Source organism: Choloepus didactylus, chromosome 2 (assembly GCF_015220235.1).
Source record: "Choloepus didactylus isolate mChoDid1 chromosome 2, mChoDid1.pri, whole genome shotgun sequence".
NCBI lineage: Eukaryota > Metazoa > Chordata > Mammalia > Pilosa > Megalonychidae > Choloepus > Choloepus didactylus.
The window spans coordinates 83221624-83240397 of record NC_051308.1 but is presented as its reverse complement, the minus strand read 5'-3'; the positions used below and the strand labels follow the sequence as shown (position 1 = coordinate 83240397).

Sequence of the window (18774 nt, the reverse complement as noted above, 5' to 3'; positions counted from 1 at the left end):
CCCAAGGCTGATCTCTCAGTGTCCAAACTCCTTTGGAGGTCTGTGCTGCATAATTTGGCACCAGCCCATTGCCATCTCACTGTTTTGATGGCTTCATGTGTATATATCTTGCCTTCCAGCTGGAGCAGCCTCATTGTAGGGTAGAACTTTCGGGCTTGCTCAAGAGGTACCTGATTTGGAATCAGAGCTCAGGAGGCCTGCCTTGCACATGAGCTTGTTTTCTGTTTCCCACACCCCAGGTTGTGGCTCTGGATGGTGCCATTATTCTTTCTGCCAATAAGTTTCAGCTAAGGAAGGACTGTCAGCCTGATGAAGGAGCAGGATGCCTGGGCAGCTGGCCAGGGGGAGCTATTACTCTCCTTCCAGAGGCAGCGACATTGGCCTCAGGGCTCAGGGCTTTTTCCCTTGTTGTTGCTGAACTCCTGGTGCCCACCCTCCCCACCACCTCGTTTCCTGCCTCCATTTCTGCCTGTGGACCCAGTCCCCAACACCTTATATTCCTCCCAGGCTGGGCTGACTGCCAGAATCTCAGGCCCCAGAAACCCTTCACTGAAGGTCTCCTGGGGAATCCCAAACCTCCTGAGGCACACTCTCCACCCTTCAGAAACGGACCATCTCAAGATGGTGGCAGGGGCAGCGGCGACACCAGGGCTTCCCCCTGTGCCCCTAACCCCCACCCGACCTGCAGGGTAGCCGGGGAACACAGACATTACAGGACAGGATTTCTTGTGCTGTTTCACTGTGTTCTGAGCACATCCCCTTCTTTTTTTTTTTTTTTTTTGTTTCCGTTTTCCAATAATTTATTTAAAGAATTTAACAAAGCAGTAAGACTATTGACTGAATGTACTGCCAATTTGGTATTTTGGAAATAATGTTGAATTCCCTTTCTAGAACACTTACATGTTTTTAGAATTGCTTGGGGTTAGATAAACTGTGTTTCATTCTTCAATTTTCTTTAAACAAGTGTTATCAAAATAGATTTCCAGGTAATAGTTTTACTTTCAAGATAATATTATTTATGCTTATGTCCCTTTGTTTCCTCTTCTTTTTTTTTTTTTTTTTTTATTAAATTCAGTTTTATTGAAAAACATTCACACACCATACAATCATCCATGGTATACAATCCACTGTTCACAGTATGATAACATAGTTATGCGTTCGTCACCACAATCTATCTCTGAACATTTTCCTTACATCAGAAAGAACCAGAACAAGAATAAAAAATAAAAATGAAAAAAAACACCCAAATCATCCCCCCATCCCACCCCATTTGTCCTTTAGTTTTTATCCCCATTTTTCTACTCATCCATACACTAGATAAAGGGGGTGTGATCCACAAGGTCTTCACAATCACACTGTCACCCCTTGTAATCTACATTATTATATAATTGTCTTCAGGAGTCCAGACTGCTGGGTTGGAGTTTGGTAGTTTCAGGTATTTACTTCTAGCTATTCCAATACATTAAAACCTAAGAGGTGTTATCTATATAGTGCATAAGAATGTCCACCAGAGTGACCTCTCGACTCCATTTGAAATCTCTCGGCCACTGAAACCATTTCGTCTCATTTTGCATCCCCCTTTTGGTCAAGAAGATACTCTCAGTCCCACGATGCCGGGTCCACATTCATCCCCGGGAGTCATATTCTGCGTTGCCAGGGAGATTTACACCCCTGGGAGTCGGGTCCCACGTAGGGGGGAGGGCAGCGAGTTCACCTGTCGAGATGGCTCAGTTAGAGAGAGAGAGGGCCACATCTGAGCAACAAAGAGGTACTCAGGGGGAGACTCTTAGGCACCATTACATGCAAGTTTAGACTCTCCTTTGTGGTAATGAGCTTCATAAGGGCAAGTCCCATGCTCGAGGGCTCAGCACATCAAACCGCCAGTCCCAATGTTTGTGACAAAATCAACACCAGTCCAGGTGAGGATGTCCAGCACATCCGCACCTTCCCCCAGATCCTCGGGGCTGGGGAGGGGGAGGCTGTAAATATCTTTTTTATTATCTGCCCAAATTACTCTGGGATGTGTCACTATTTCACGCCAGCCTATACTAACCTACCGTATCTCACTTCCTATTCAAAGTTCCATGCAATTGTGGTGTTTGAACAAATCGACTATAGAGTTGTACCATTTAGAAAATTTAGATCCTGTACCAAATAGATATCTATTCCCTTGGTCTCATATGAAAGTTGAAGTTTTAAAACACAATCAGTTTCAACCTTTACCCTTTGGCCTGGCTTGCCCTGGTCTTAACCAGACCTGCTTCATTCATATCACTAATTGAAGTCTGGGCTCTTTTTCAGTTTTTTTTTTTTTTTTTTTTTTTTTTTTGACGGTGGCTGTATGCACTAATACTGACATTCATATCTGCCGAGCTCTAGCTCTGAGTTTCAGGTGTCTCAGAGATATGCATTGTTCCAGAGACTAATCAGGTTATATGCTAGGGGATCAGCATCTCAAAGTTTAGAAATAGGCATTACAATTCAGGGATAGAGTTAACTGCTGTAAGAGCTTACAATCTAAGGACTATTACAATTATTATGTCCACGTTAGGCTATGTTCTAAGATTCAATTCTGAGTTTACACATTGTAGTTAGTCCATATTGGTGAGGCATCATCCCTCTCACCATGTTTTCTCCAACACTTTTACTCCTATATATATATTTTCCTACAATTTTATAGAGTTATATTCACATACCATTCATTTATCCACAGTGTACAATCAGTTGTTCATGGTATCATCATAAAGTTGTACATTTATCACCACAGTCAGCACTTGAACGTACTGATTACTACAAGAAAAATTGTTTTTTTTTTTAGCAATAAGAAAAAAATTATAAAAAGAAAAATAACATGTCATACAATAAATAAGGACAGCAAATAACACCGCTACCAAGAATCCCATATTCCTCCCCTATATCCCCCTCTCATATACATTTAGCATTGGCATATTGCCTTTGTTACATTTAATGGAGGTATATTACAATGTTACTGTTGACCATAGACTCCAGTTTGCTTTGATTATGTTTTTTCCTGAATACCATCCCCTTTTCAAATTTCTACATGGTTGACATTCATTTGCTTTCCCACATGCAAAAACATTTTTATATTTGTATATTTAGTAACAGTCAGTGGCCACTCCAGTTTTTGCCACGTTATACGGTCCCAGTCTTCATCATCTATCTTTACCTCTGGTGTCATACATTCTCCTATCCCACCTCTTTCAGCTTTACTCACAGACATCTTTGTTCAGTGTACTTACAATACTGTGCTACCATCACACAGTATTATGCTATCTATTTCTGGATCTATGCAATCAATCCTATACATTCTGTAGTCCTTCAGCATCAAATGGAGCACAGCCCCTTCTTGAAGCTCTGCTAGCTGCAGAGTGGCTGGAATACCTCCGAGGTCCTTTTCTGAGGAAGGTGTGACCATTCCCATAAGAGCTTTGGGGTCAGGGACTGTGGGAGCTGGTGGCGTTCCATGAGGGAGGTAAGCAGGCCGAGAGGGTGCCTACCCCTCTTGCTTACTCAGGTTTGTTCATCCTTTCAGAGTGGAGGCCAGCGCTGAGTCTCGCTGCCCTGGACTGTGCTGAGGAGACCAATACCGCGGTTTGCAGAGACTTCAACATTGCTGGCTTCCCGACTGTGCGGGTAGGTGACAAGGGAGGCAGAGCTGGGCTGAGGGGACAGTTCTGGCAGAGCATGTCACCAGCTGCCCTGTGCTTCCCTGGCATCTGCTCGGGCTGCTGAGCCCTGTGGGGTCCTCTCTGATGCTTCTGGGCTCATCTGTTTAAATCAAGCCCCTGGAGCACTGTCCTGCTTAATGAAACATCTGTTAAAGAGGCAGAAAGGGATGTGAATTGGGAGGCAGGAAAGAAAGAGGTTCGTTTGGTTTGCAAAACTCTGCCCTTTAGAAGGGAAAGGGGTGTGTGTGTGTGTGTGTGTGTGTGTGTGCTGGGTTGGGTGGCATTCAACTGCTCCAGTTTAAGCTGGGAAGTGATTATCCCCTAGATTAGTGAGAGCTCCCACCCCTAAGTTTTCTTTCCAATTCCTCTTCCTCCTGACGTCCTAGCCTTAGAGTATGATCTGACTCTGTAAAATAAGATTCAGGCTCTGACCCATCAGTGGGCAGAATCAGACTCAAGGCACCTAATGTTTCCCTGGAAAGGGGCCCCAGAGACAGCAACAAGCCTCATCCTCCTCAGGCAAATGCTTTGAACTTACAGCCACAAGTAGCTCAGAGGTGACCTGTTGGGGTACCTCACCCTGTGGTCAAAATGCAGATGCCTCAGGTGGCAGGGATCCCTGGCACGGAGTTGTCACACCCAAGGCGTGAGGGCTCTGTCACCCCAACCCTGGCAGAAAGTGGCTTGAGCTCTCTGATGGTGCCTTGCCTGCCAGCCTACCAACTACAGGGCATCAGCAGCTTAATTAATACCTGAACAACCTCCAAGCCTCTCCAGGGCTCAGGCCCAGCTGTAGTCCAGTTAATATTCTTCCAAATGAGAAAATCCAAAGGCTTGGTTTTCTTTACCTCTCTTTATCTCCAGTTGTAGGTAAATAAGCCACCTCCCATCAGAATGGTATCTAGGAATCAGTTTCCTGTGTAGCCATTAAGAATAATCAGGAAATGCCTTTGAAATCTTAAATGCCTAACATTGTACCCAAAACAGAATATCTCTGAGTTCAGGGGCCTCAAGTTCCAAGCAGACCCATGAGCTGCATCTCAGCGTGATTACTCCATGAGAATTCATCTGGACAGCCAGGCCCCTAGGCTCCTCCAAGAATGTCCAGCTCGAACTCCATGTGACCTTTCTGTTTCTTGAGCCCAGTGACATCCTGCAGGAGTCAGGGTTCCCAAAGCCCAATAGAGTCCCCTCGTAGGCTCCTGTTACTACTTGAGGTCAGGCATTGGGCCCCAGGTTTCCCTGAGGCCAGGCTGGTCTGGGGAACAGCATGGTGAGTAGGAGCTGCTGCCACGTCATTTAAAGTGGCAGCAGAGAGATTCATCCCTTTACAGTATAAGACCTCCCTAGCAATGCCATTCCCCCACCCTTAGATCCCAAGATACATAACTGAAAGTATTCTGTGACTCTACTGGGGCTAGGGAGGAGAGGGTCGGATGAGGCACTCTGTTCTTTTTGCTGTCCCCATGCAGAGCAGCCCTGGGTGGAAAGCTGTGGTAAAACCAGAATGGCAGCAGGGGCCCGTGCTCACAGGCTGGCATTTTTCTTCCAGTGAGGACTCAACCCAGGGGTCCAGCCACTGCCCAGCCCCCAGGGAAGGGATTGGCCTCGGTGTCCTGGGCAGGTCAGGCTGGGTCATCCTGCTGGGGCTCTGTGGGGCCTGAAAGGAGGTGCTTTCTTTCTGCCTGGGAGAGACTGGGGCCCTGTGGGTGTGAAGGAGGCAGCCCAGGCCATTGGGAGATCCAGAGGCTCCTCAGCACCTACCCAGGTCATGTAGCACACGTAGCACAAATGCTTTGAGTGCTTAATCATCTCCCTAACCACCCATCTGGCTATGGGAAGGGAGCTAGGAGGGCCCTTTACTGGTCTTGACCTTCCCCTCCCTCCAGATGGGCAGCACCCAGCTGGGCCAGTTCAGGAATCATCTTTCCAATTCTTAAGATCTCTAGAGATGAATGTTGTGACCTTCCTCAGCAAAGCCTTCCCTGCCTTTCCTGAGGAACTTGCAGTTCAATTTGGGCCAGGAAGAGGCACCTGGCACCCTGTCCTTAGGACTCCAGGCCATGGGCAAGTAGTCCAAGTTCACTGTTGGCAGGTTTGTGCACCGAGGCCCTATTGCAATGGTTTTCAAACATTTTTACTGTGACCCACAGTAAGAAACATTATATTGAGATCCAGAAATTGGTTTCTATCTATTATCACTGGAAAAGTGTTATAAAATAATACCTTTTCTTACAAAGCTCAGCACGTGCTGATCTTTTTTGTTCTGTTCTGTTCCATTTTTTTTAAGTGCTGGCCATGATTCACTAAATTGATTTTATAGCTTACTTACAGGTCGCTTCTAATGTTTGGAAAACACTATTCAAACAGACTCCAGATCTCCAGAGATTTTAAGTATTGTGGCCAGACTTTAGAGGTCCACCTGGCTGCCAGCAGGCCAGAGAGAGAGCCCTGTTGCCCTGCTGGCTGCCCTCTGGGGACCTGAGCCATCCGTCCTTGCCCTGTCTGCCCATAAAGGGTGTGAGAGCTCTGAGGTGACGACATGTGCTAATCAGGGGGAAGAAAGAGTATTACTTCTATAATACCGTGTGATGGAAACAGGGCCCACACAAGAGTCTGACTGGCCCTAATGACATGTGTCACTGTCCCTTTCCTCCGCCTCCTGCCCCTTGTCACCATGAGCAAACCAAGCTTCCACCAGCCCAGCCTGTTGAGCAAACACCTGGCCCTGCAGGACAGGCTGGCTCTGTCAGGTCTGTATCAGGCTGGAGCTAGAGCCCAGCTGGAAGACAACACAGGTGCATGGGAGGGAGGGGCTGGTTTGTAGCAGGTGTGGCTGGAGTTTGGGGACCTAGAGCCTGGAAATTCTTGGGGAAGGGCTTGACCATTGTGTCCCCAAGCTTCTCCATGGGTCACAGGACTGCTCCTCAGTGAGTAATGGAGTGGAACTCCTTTGTGGCCAAAGGCCTAGCTGGAATCAAGAATCCACAGAGCAGCAGCAGCAGGGTGGAGAAGATAGAAGTCTTCCTTTTGCAAGATTCTGAGGACAAACTGATGTGGATTCAAATCCTCTGCTTACTGCATGTGATTCAAGAAGTTGCTTAACCATGCCCCCAGCCATAGGCTTCAGTTTCCTTGTTTGTAAAAATGGGACAATAATATCTATCTCAAAGGATTGTTGCAAGGGTGAAGTGAGGTCTCATGTGTGAAAGTGCTGAGTTACTGTGTGGTATTACTTGGGGCTCAGTAACTGTTAGTTTTCTTCCTTCCCATTGCATCATCTCCTCCTTGGGTTACCCCATGAGGCTGTGATTGCTGCATTTTAGGCAGTCTGTCCTTCCGCAGCTACTGAGTGGCTGTCTTCTGGGTTTACAGCATTGTGCTCACCATTGTGGGAGGCCAGTGACACAAGACGTGACTTCAAGGCACAGGCACAGCACAGAGCTCACCAGCTGGTTGAGAGACAGTGAAGGATCTGGATACAAATGCCAGAGGAGTTTGCCTGGGCTCACTAAGGTCTTTGTAAACCTCACTCATCAGGGAGACGTTCACATAGGAGGGGGCTTCTGCTTGGTGTTGAAGGGGTTTGGCTAGGAGAGGACAGAGCATTGCAGGGAGGGTAGAACGTGAGAGCAGAGGCCCTGTGTGGGCAGAACTGTGTGGCTTGCTGAGGAGACTGGTTTGGTTGGAGCCGACACTCACCTCCAGGGTTGAGGCAGGGCTAGGAAAGGATGGAGCCCATTAATGGCAGGTCTTGGAACCTAAGGCTGGCAGTCGAGATACCCTGTGATGTCCAGACTTACGTGGCCCTTGCTAGAGGCTGAGATGCCAAGGAGGGGGCAGAACCTCAAAAAGATGTTTTCTGCCTCTCTCTGGAAAGAGGAGATGGGCCCCCTTCCCAGCATTTGCTTGCTGTCTTCCAGCTGTCTTCTCTGTTGGCCCACCAAACATAGGAAGTGGTTAGGGTGGTGGATGCTCATGGGCTAAAGTTGGGAGAATGGACCTGCAGGTGGGTTCAACATAAAGTATTTAAGAGAAGTGACTGGATCATTTTCCTTAAAATTTGTTTTAAAGGTTGCATTTGATACATCAGTGGTCACCACTGGAGAGTATTCTTTTTGTTCAGCTTTATTTGGCTCCCAGAAAGTCAGTTGCTCACTGGGTTGGTAAAGACCTGCCTGTTGTCACCTAGCTTCCTGCCTTTGGGCAGGTCTTCCAGGGGCTCCAAGGTTGGAGAAGGCAGAAGTTACCTGTGTGAAGTGATGAAAAGAAGGGAAAGGGTGCTGACTGCTCCCAGAGAAAAGAAACCTCACTCCTAAAAATCTTAATTGCCTTCTTCCAAGGAGATGTGGTGGTTTCTCTTTGGTTAGGCAGACGCCTCCAAGAGCTGACTAAATAAGGCTGCCTTTTAATAAGAAGACAAAAATGTGCCCTGGCTTGATATTAATGTGATTTCCACATGAAATTACAAGACAATCAAAGGGCAAGAGTCTCCGTTCACCTGACCAGTTGTCTCCTGAACTGGACATAGTGCCAGGCACTCTGGGCTTGCAGAGATGAATTAGGGAGGCTGGTGGGGTGGGTGGAAAATTCAAGTTGAAACCCACTGTAGCTGGAGTGTAGGGAATGGGGGGGGGCAGTGGGAGATAAGTTTGGGTTCAGATCCTGGAAGTCTTTGATTATAGTGAGTTTGGACATTATTCACAGGCAATGGAGAGCCATGGAAGATTTGAGGATATGTGACATGATCAGACCAGAATTGTGCCTTAGAATATTGACCATTGTAAGTGAGGAAGATGGTTGGAGAATGAAAGGACTGTGTATATTAAAATTTCTGAGTACATGAAGGGAGAGCAGGTGTAGGGACTGTTGCAGTTGTCCAGGAAATAGGTGATGAGGCTCTGGCTAGACAAGGCAACAGGTGGAAAAGGAGAGGGCTGTTAAAAAGGTATCACAAAGGTCAGATTCACAGAACATGTTGACTGACTGGATGGTGCCAGGTGTGGGAGAGGGAGATTCTGGTCTAGGTGATGCCACATCACCAGGTGACAGAGGAAACAGGAAAGCAGGTTGGGGGAGGGGTGACTCAGTCTTGGAGGGTGTGGTTGTGGGTGGGTGTGATGTGCCCTGACACCTTTGTGGAGAGCACCAGGAGGAAACCCAAGTCTGAGACAGGTGAGGACCAAAGACAGGATTCAGAGTGTCAGCGCTTTGGACAAAGTAGATGAGAAAAGACTGGTTTGTTTGTCCGTGCATTCATTATTCACACAGTCATTCAGAAGCACAGATTGAGCTCCTTCACAACAGCAACTGTTCAAAGGGCTCTTTAAACAGAAGAGTGTCATGATCTGACATGTGGCTGTAGGAGAGATGAAGGCAGGGAGAGAGAAAGGGAGCAGTCCAGGCAGGCGATGGCGAGGGCAGACACAGGAGCGGGAGTCAAGGAGGCTAGGCTAAGGGCTAGAGGAGGGCTGTGAAGGGGGCCCAGAGTGGCTGATCAGTCAGTGTTGAGCAAACCCGGGGAGGGTGGTGATATGAAGGCAAAGAAGGAGTGTCCAGAAAATGTGGCACAAAAAATGGCAAACTCTAGCCACAGGGGAAAAGAGGGTGGCACTAACATCAGATATTGCAGAGTGACCGAGAAGGATCTGGAAAGAGGTCGTTGGGTTGGCCAAAGAGAAAGTCAGCACTGAGCTTCCCTAGAGCAGTCTCCACTGAGTGGTGGGGGCATGAGCCAGAGCCAGCTGATCATGGGAATGAAGGGAGGGAGGAAGTCAGAGGAGAGAGCAGACCACTGTTTGGAGAAATTCTGCAGTGCAGGGAAAGGGGAAATGCTGGAGAAGGAAGGAGGGCCTCTTTTTATTCCCATTCTTTTTCCTGTTTTCTGTCTTTATTCTTCTTCTGCTTCTCCTTTTCCTCTTTCATTTTAGATTAGGGAGATTTGAATCTGTCTGTAGGCCTAGAGAAGGAGCTGTAGAAAAGAGGAAGATGAGAGGTTAACTAATAGGAAAAAGGCCTTAAAGAGCTGCAGTTTGGGAGCCAGAGTTCAGGTGTTGAGACTGTTCTGGAAGATAGAAGGAAAGCTCAGATGGGAAGGCTGAGTAACCAACACAGAGGTAGAATTGGGGAGCCTTCCCTTTAGACCTCCCCCCTTAGGAGGGTCTCTTGGAGTCCCTGCATTCTCCTCGGTCATTCTTCCTAATGGAGGCTCCTTGTCTGACTCCAAGCTGCCCATTGCTGGTGCCCTGAGAAGGCTCAGCTGAGGTCAGGGGAGGCTGCCTTTTGATGGCAGTAATGCCAACCCCCACTAATACAGACACCTCTTCAGATTTGAGTGACCTGCCAGGTGACGGAGAAGAAAGAGTTGCCATTTTACTTTTCAATAACATCTCTTCAGAATGAAAATAACAGCTCTAGCTATGAGAAAGCCTAACAGTTTGAGACTTCGTGATGTCAGTATTTTGTTTTTTAATGCCATGGAGACAACTTGAGGTCTATCCAGGCAGTACATAAAAATATGTGCACACACCATCACTATGAGTAACTACATCTGTAACGATCACCCCAAATAGTTGGATTTTCAATTTTCTTTCTGAGAAACAGTGTCGGCCCATAATTGCTTTATCAGTGTGATCTTATGTCACAATCCAGGAAATTTGTGATCATTTTTACAAGCATTATGATAACTCACATAATTAATTCAACACTTTATTCAATAACTCTAAAGTACACTATTATAGATATGTGTGGCATGTATGAGAGGATAGTTTTCACCTAGAATAAAAGTGTACCTTGATGTTTTAAACAGAGAGAGAGAATAAAAGCAGTGAGCCAGTAGTAAGGGTCCAGGTGAGGTCAGAGGGAGCAGGAAAAGGTTGCAGGTGGGGAGAGATGGGCCACTTCTTCAACCTGTTCTCATGTGGGAAAGGTGGGCAGTGGTGGCTCCAGATTTGTTTCTGCCTACCAATGGCTGTGAACAAATGGAATCCCGGCTGATCAGTGTTTCCTAGTGTTAAAAAGGGAGGAATGAGAACCTAAGATGGCGGCTAGGAGAGACAGGGCGAAAAAACACCTACATGAAAAATACTAGATAAAAGCCAGAAAGTGACCCAGAACACCAGTTCCAGCGATGCACCAGCCAGACAAGGTCTGCTAAATCCACAGGGACCATGCACTTGGTGAAAGCGGGAGTCTGCATTCTGAAACGAGTGAGTAAGCTGCTGAATATCCGGCAGCCACACTGTGTGGTGTGGGGAAACCGAGGGTTGGTGTTTGGAGGCAGACTAGTTCTTTTTCAAAAAAAAAAAAAAACCCAAAAGCAGCTGCAGATACGGCAGTGAGAACCTCACAGTAAAGTGCGGCAGGAACAGGCTGTGCAAATGCCTCAATATCTGGTGTGGAAGATAGCCTTTCGTGCACCCACTGCTAATTGTCTTGAAGCGAGGAAGGCAGAGGTTAGCCAAAAGGGGAAAAAACCACGCCCCTTGCAGCCATCTTCCCGGCGGGCTGGGAACACTCCTGCCTGGTACCAGAGCCACAGCCCAGAGCCGCACCAAAAAACCCAGTGTGACAGAAAGTGTTTCCAGCAACACATGTACATGCCACAATATCGGGTGTGGACAATAGCCTTTCATGCACCTGCAGCTAATTGTCCCGGAGCTGGGAAGGCAGAGCTGTGCGAAGAGGGGGAAATTAACACGCCCCATTCAGCCATCCTTTCAGCAGGCTGGGAACTCCCCTACCTGGCCCGGCAGCCCAGAACTTCCCTTAAGGGACAGTGTGCACTTGTGACATAGCACAGCCTTCCCTCAGCAGAGGCCCTAGAAGGGCATAGCTTGGAAGAGGGACCCACTCGGAAATCCCAGGGACCCTGTGCCAATACCAAAGATCTATGGGTCAGCAGTAAAGACAATCTGTGGTGAGACTGAAATGAAGGTTTAGACTCTTGCAACAGCCTTAAATCTCCAGGAACACTTGGGAGGTTTGATTGTTAAAGCTGCCCTCCCTCCCTAACCACTCAGACACATGCCCCATATGCAGGGCAGGCAACACCAACTACACACCCAAACTTGGTGCACTAATTGGACCCCACAAGAATGAGACCCCCCCACATTACAAAGACAAAGTTGGGGAGAACTGACTTGAGGGGAATAGGTGACTCATGGACGCCATCTGCTGGTTACTTAGAGAAAATGTACTCCACCAAGCTGCAGATCTGACAAATTAGAGATTAGCCTTTGAATAATTCTACGTATCCTAAAAGAACCCTATCAAGTAAAGCAAATGCCAAGAGGCCAAAAACAACAGAAAATTTTAAAGCATATGAAAAAACCAGATGATATGGAGAACCCAAACCCAAGCAGCCAAATCAAGAGATCAGAGGAGACACAGTACTTGGAGCAATTAATCAAAGAACTAAAGACAAACAATGAGAGCATGGCACAGGTTATAAAAGACATGAAGAAGACCCTAGAAGAGCATAAAGAAGAAATTGCAAGAATAAATAAAAAATAGATGATCTTATGGAAATAAAAGAAACTGTTGACCAAATTAAAAAGATTCTGGAACTCATAGTACAAGACTGGAGGAAGCTGAACAACGAATCAGTGACCTGGAGTACGACAAAACAAAGAATGAAAGAACAAAAGAAAGAATGGGGGAAGAAATCGAAATGGACCTCAGGGATATGACAGATGAAATGAAACGCCCAAATATAAGACTCATTGGTGTCCCAGAAGGGGAAGAGAAGGGTAAAGGTCTAGAAAGTGTGTTCAAAGAAATTGTTGGGGAAAACTTCCCAAACCTTCTACATAATATAAGTAACACAAAGCATAAATGCCCAGCAAACTCCAAATAGAATAAATCCAAATAAACCCACTCCAAGACATATTCTGATCAGACTCTCAAATACTGAAGAGAAGGAGCAAGTTCTGAAAGCAGCAAAAGAAAAGCAGTTCACCACATACAAAGGAAACAACATAAGACTAAGTAGTGACTACTCAGTGGCCACCACTGAGGCGAGAAGGCAGTGGTATGACATATTCAAAATTGTGAGAGAGAAGAATTGCCAACCAAGAATACTTTATCCAGCTAAGCTCTCCTTCAAATTTGAGGGAGAGCTTAAATTTTTCACAGACAAACAAATGCTGAGAGATTTTGCTAATAAAAGTCCTGTCCTACTTCAGATACTAAAGTGAGCCCTACTGACAGAGAAACAAAGAAAGGAGAGAGAGAGACAGAGAAAGGTTCAGTACTAATGAGATTCAATACTGGTTCATTAAAGAACAATAAGAGAGAGAGGGAAAAAATATATCTGACAAACATAAACCAAAGGATAGGATGGGTGATTCAAGAAATACCTTCACAGTAATAACATTGAATGTAAATGGATTAAACTCCCCAATTAAAAGATATAGATTGGCAGAATGGATCAAAAAATATGAACCATCAATATGTTGCATACAAGAGACTCATCTTAGACACAGGGACACAAAGAAATTGAAAGTGAAAGGATGGAAAAAATATTTCATGCAAGCTATAGCCAAAAGAAAGCAGGAGTAGCAATATTAATCTCAAATAAAATAGACTTTAAATGCAAGGATGTTATGAGGGACAAAGAAGGCCACTACATACTAATAAAAGGGGCAATTCAACAAGAAGAAATAACAATCATAAATGTTCATGCACCCAATCATGGTGCCACAATATACATGAGACAAACACTGGCAAAACTAAAGGATGCAATGGATGTTTCCACAATAATTGTGGGAGGCTTCAACACATCACTCTCTCCTATAGATAGATCAACCAGACAGAAGACCAATAAGGAAATTGAAAACCCAAACAATTGGATAAATGAATTTGATTTAACAGACATATATAGAAAATCACATCCCAAATCACCAGGACACACATTCTTCTCTAGTGATCATGGAACTTTCTCCGGAATAGACCGCATGCTGGGACATAAAACAAGCCTCAATAAATTTAAAAAAAAATTGAAATTATTCAAAGCACATTCTCTGACCACAATGGAATACAATTAGAAGTCAATAACCATCAGAGGCTTAGCAAATTCCCAAACACCTGGAGGTTAAGCAACACACTCCTAAAATAAATGGTTTATAATGTAGAATGTGGGGGAACTAGCGATAGAGAGCAATTAATGAAGGGGGAATGATAACCCAATAAGAACAGATAAGCTATCGTGGGTAAACGTAACATTCTGGGAGTGCCCAGGAATGACTATGGTTTGTTAATTTCTGATGGGTATGGGAGGAACAAGTTCACAGAAACATTGCTATATTAGGTTATTTTCTTGGGGTAGAGTAGGAACATGTTGGAAGTAAAGTAGTTATTTTAGGTTGGTTGTCTTTTTCTTACTCCCTTGTTATGGTTTGTTTGAAATGTTTTTTTAATATATATCTTTAAAAAAATTTTTTATATAGTTAATTTTTTTTAAAAAGTTAATTAAGAGTTAGTGACAATCAATGCAATATATGATACTGGAGTGGATCTAAGAATGGAGGAGAAAAGCTCAAAGGGGGCATAAGAAAAATTGGAATATAGAATAAGCTTTATATCCATATTAATTTTCTTGAATTAACTGCAGTTAAGTTAATGACATAAGTGAATATCCTTGTTCGTAGGAAATGTACATGGAAGTGTTATGAGTTCAAGGAGTATGATATATGCAACCTGCTCTCAAATGTTCAGAAGGTGATAAATGGGTAGATAGATAATTGATATAAAGATAATAGATATAGTTGAAAGAAAGAGAGAGGGGGGAGGGAGAGAGGAAGGAAGGAAGGGAGGGAGGAAGGAAAAAGAAAGGTACTGCAAAGGTAGCAAAATGTAAAATTGGTAGATACGGATATCTGGGGATGGGTGGGGTGTTGAAGTTCTCTGTGTGGGGTTTGTATTGTATATGCAACTGGCCTATATGTTTGAAATTATTTCAAAATTAAAAAAAGGGAGGAACAAGGGAAAGTAGGGGACAGTGGTGGTGCAGTTAATGTTTACTCATCACTTACTATATGCAGCAGGTGCTGTGCTAAGCACTTTAGATGTATTGCCATTGGATCTTCACAACAGTTCTTCATGTTAAAGATGAGGAAACTAAGGTTCAGAGAGGTTAATGGATTGCACAAGGCCACAAAGCAAGAGTGTTAGCAGAGCCAGGCCCTGAATCCAGGTCTTTTAGATATCAGGACCTGCACTCATAACCACCAGCTTGGAATAAGGCCACACTGTTGGAGGTGGAGGCCCGAGTTCCGCCTTCTCTGTCAGGACAGCTCAACTCTGTCCCTTCCTGAGCCCAGGAGAGCACAGGCAGGAGGCTTGGCAGCTATCTCGCTATTTGGGTGGAAGCCTAGATAGTAAGGGGTTGTCCTCTGTTCTTTCTGTTCTCTCAGTCCAAGAGATTAGGGCACTAGGCCTGGGGTGTCTTGTAAATGGGAAAAGGGGACAAAGTAATGAGTTAAATTTGTCTCTTTGTAACAAGATTTGTTTGGGGGCTCAGGCCCACCCTTCACTCACACCTATGCTGCAGACCCCTCCCTTTGTTGAGTGTGTGCTGTGCCCAGCCTCAGCCTGGGAGTTCTGTGGGTGGAGACATGGGCCTTTTTTCCAAGATAAGGAACAGTAACGGATTGCCTCAGAGGGCAGCTGACATTTTCCCAGAGATGTACGAAGTGACTTTGTTTTATTTTTCAGGTGGGTCTGCAAGGAGAAGCAGCAGTGGTGTTTTCATCATTCATTCATACACTAAATATTTTTCAGTAATTATGTGCAGGGTATTTGTGCTTTATAGAAATAGCCCACCTCTGGTAAAGCGTATAAATATGAGCCACTGCCTATAGCTTCCCATGGTGCTTCTGAGATGTGGGGGTAGGGATTAGATATAAAGATACTGGGGAAGAGAGGCAGTGTCCAGCTCCAAGAACAAAAACCTCCCTGTCCTCATTTTACAGATGAAGAGACTGAGGCTCAAAATGTGAAGTAATTTGTCTTAAACTCAGATCCGTCTGATACCAGTCTTGTGCTCTTAACCACCTCGTGATACTGACTCTCATCTATGTGTTTGCTTCTAGTTCTTTAAGGCCTTTTCCAAGAGCGGCCCTGGAGCAACACTGTCAGGTGGGTGTCCCGGCTCTGGTTGTGCTATTGGTGTTGTCACTGTCTTCCTCTCCTTGCCTCTCTGGTTTATCTGGGTTTCTGTTGGGGTAAAGAAAGGCCTGACAATCTGCAAGTTCTAAAACACAAAGCCTAATTTGTGTTTTCCTGTAAGAAAAATGTCCTTCCCCATCAGCCTGGAAGATGCCCTAGAGAAAGCTAGGCTGAAGAGACCTCTCAATTTTGGTCTATCCAGGGTCCTGGGATGAGAGGGACTCTATGTTTCCAGAATAACCTTTCATGTCAAAATAGGATTGACAGCCAGATGAGCAGACCAGACAGCCCCTGATCAGAGCCCTCATGGGTCCCAATTCCAAGGGGTTCTCTCTTGCCTTCTGAGGAATGGGTCTCCTTGCATTGCTTAGGGCCCCAGGAGTATTCCCACCCCCCACCCCCATTCCTCTAATACAGAGAAGGATGAATGTATGCTTTGTTTCTGTCAGAAGTGGCTCAAGCCCTATGTCCTTAGTTTCTATGAGTGAAGCTGACAAGGGCATTGGAATTCACTCCCTACCCCACCCCGCCATGTCCTTTTTCATTTACAGTGGCTGGTGCTGATGTGCAGGTGCTGCGGGAGAGGCTCATTGATGCACTGGAGTCTCATCATGACACGTGGCCCCCAGCCTGTCCGCCTCTGGAGCCTGCCAGGTATTTAGGGCTAGGACAGGCTTGCTTAATTCCTCTTGCTGCCTTTGCCATCGGGGTAGACACCCCTGTTGTCCAGAGTGCGAGCCACTCTGGAGCAGCTGGTGGCTGGTGGAGGGCCTCCTCTTGCTGGAGGTCCTAACTGAGCAGCCCTTTCTTCCTGGAGCTGAGTGACAGGTGCAGGGGCCCATCCCAATGTGTGGAAAGGGAAGGATGGGTGGAGTTTCTCCAGTTCTTACCTGCTGCTCCTTCTCCTCACAACGTGTCCTCAGCAACATTTTGGTGAATCACATGATCTAACCCAGGGAGGGATACTAAGAGTCAGAGTGAGCATGGGGAGGGAAAAGGGAGACAAAGTACCATTTAGAGGAAAAGCGGTGGGGGGTGGTAGGGATGTGGGAGGGATAAACTCAGAAGAGTGAAGCCCTAACTCTGTAACATGAATGTGTTTCTGAGCAGTGGCTGTGACTGGGGTGGGGGGCTGGCCCTCAGCTGCCTGTGCTGCAGAGCACCAGGCACAGTGGCTCATACTCTGAATCTGTCTGCCAGGCTGGCTCCCAGGATTGCCTCTTGAGGACAGCGAGATATATAGGTGTCTTGCCCTGACTCTCCCAAAGAGATGGTGGCAGGAAAATTAAAAACACTAGGTCCCCAGTTCTGGATGAGAACTCAAGATAAGATAATGATCACTTCAGGGGACTCTTGCAAAGAAGGACCAAATCCAAGTACCAGCAGGGACTTCTAGAGGGCCCCCAGCCTCAGAACAGGTCCCAGCTGCTGAGAAGCCTTCGTGAGAGAGGTGTTGGTGCTCGAAGGCTCTTCAGGTTTGCACACTTGTGGTTCTTCAGAGTCCTGCTGAGAGACTGTGTTTCCAAGCTGGGGTTGAACCTAATGCACGGGACTCCTTTATAATTTTTCCCAATTCTCCATCCTCCCAAAGGATCGCACAGATCCTGATATATGGTCTTGATGTGGTTTGTGATGTGGAGTCTCAGCTCCAGGAAACACTCATGCTAACCTGTAACCTGGTTCTTACTTTTCCATTTCTCAATGACTAGATCTCTCTGTCTCTGTCTCTTATATACACACAGACACATCCCCTATGGTGCATTTTCAGCCTTGAGGGATCTCAAAAGCAACAAATCAGGCAGACCTGCCAACGTCTCTCGAAGTGATCCCGCTAAAGAGCTTTAGGAAGGAGGTAGAGATGTGTGATGAAAGCGAGCTGCCTCTTCTGTAAGTCTGAGGGTAGGAACGAATAGGAGTGGGGCTGGCCGCCATGGAGAACTTACTTCACCAGCCTAGGGAGGGTCTGGTGAAGTGGTCTGAGAGGCTGCCCGATGCCATTCCAGAGGCTTTTGGTAGCTACAATACCTCTTTTTACCCACCCAGTGGGGTGCACTCTGGCCCCCACCTCTCTAGCCTCTCCATCTCCAGCGTTGGCCTGGGGTTGCCCCTTCTGTTCCAGGTGGTCACTGCCATGTCATGACCCCGCTAGAGGGAAATAGGTCCCCAAAGCAGAGTAACCTGACCTCTGGGGATAAAAAGATGAAACCTCCTTTTCCCCTCATGCCGTCTCACCTGCTGACCTCTTAAGCAGAGATGTGGGATGATGTTCTGCTCTTGATTAGAAAAAATAAGCAAATCATTTTTGTATTTAAATGATTATCTTTTGCTGAAACTTTGATTTTTAAAAACAATTTCTAGCTTAGGTCTCTGATTTGGGGGGGCAATAAAATTTTCCTCCTCATTTTCCATTTCTACCTTTCCTCTCAGCCTCAGTTCTTCATCTTAAAATGAGGAGGTTGGATTAGATAGCTTCCTATACCCAGGATTTCCTGATTCTTTAATTCTTTTATTATGCCTCCCCCAGAGGAGGAGAAAGCGAATCTCCCAGTTAGTAATGACATGCCGCAGATTAAGGCTTGTATCTGATGGGTTCTAATCGCCAGTCTCTCAGGAGAACCAATAAAAACCATATTCAGTAAGCCCAGGCCTTACCCAGAGCCTAGGGACAACTGGTCTCAAACAGCCCTTCCCAGTCCTGCTCCCCAGACTGCCTCACTCTCTCCCAGGACTCGTAAAAGAAACAAGATGAGAAAAAAATAAGACCACCCAAGATGGACCCAGCGAAGCACCAGGGTTGAGTAATTAAAGGGACCTCCTTTGAGACCAAGGGTTTGATTTACTCCCTCCGAGGGCTTCCACAGCCTCTTGTGGAAACAGTGGAGGCGTGTATGGGTGTGCTCTCTGTACTGTGTCTTCC

General features: G+C 46.0%; 1 protein-coding gene across 1 annotated transcript in view; it reads left to right on the top strand.

Moving 5' to 3' along the window:
• Positions 1 to 18774, top strand: part of QSOX1 (quiescin sulfhydryl oxidase 1) — a 50291-nt gene that overhangs the window by 8404 nt on the left and 23113 nt on the right. The window contains 3 exon segments of the mRNA XM_037825241.1: positions 3554 to 3654; positions 15782 to 15827; positions 16409 to 16511. Of these exon segments, the coding sequence (XP_037681169.1) occupies positions 3554 to 3654; positions 15782 to 15827; positions 16409 to 16511 (250 nt within the window).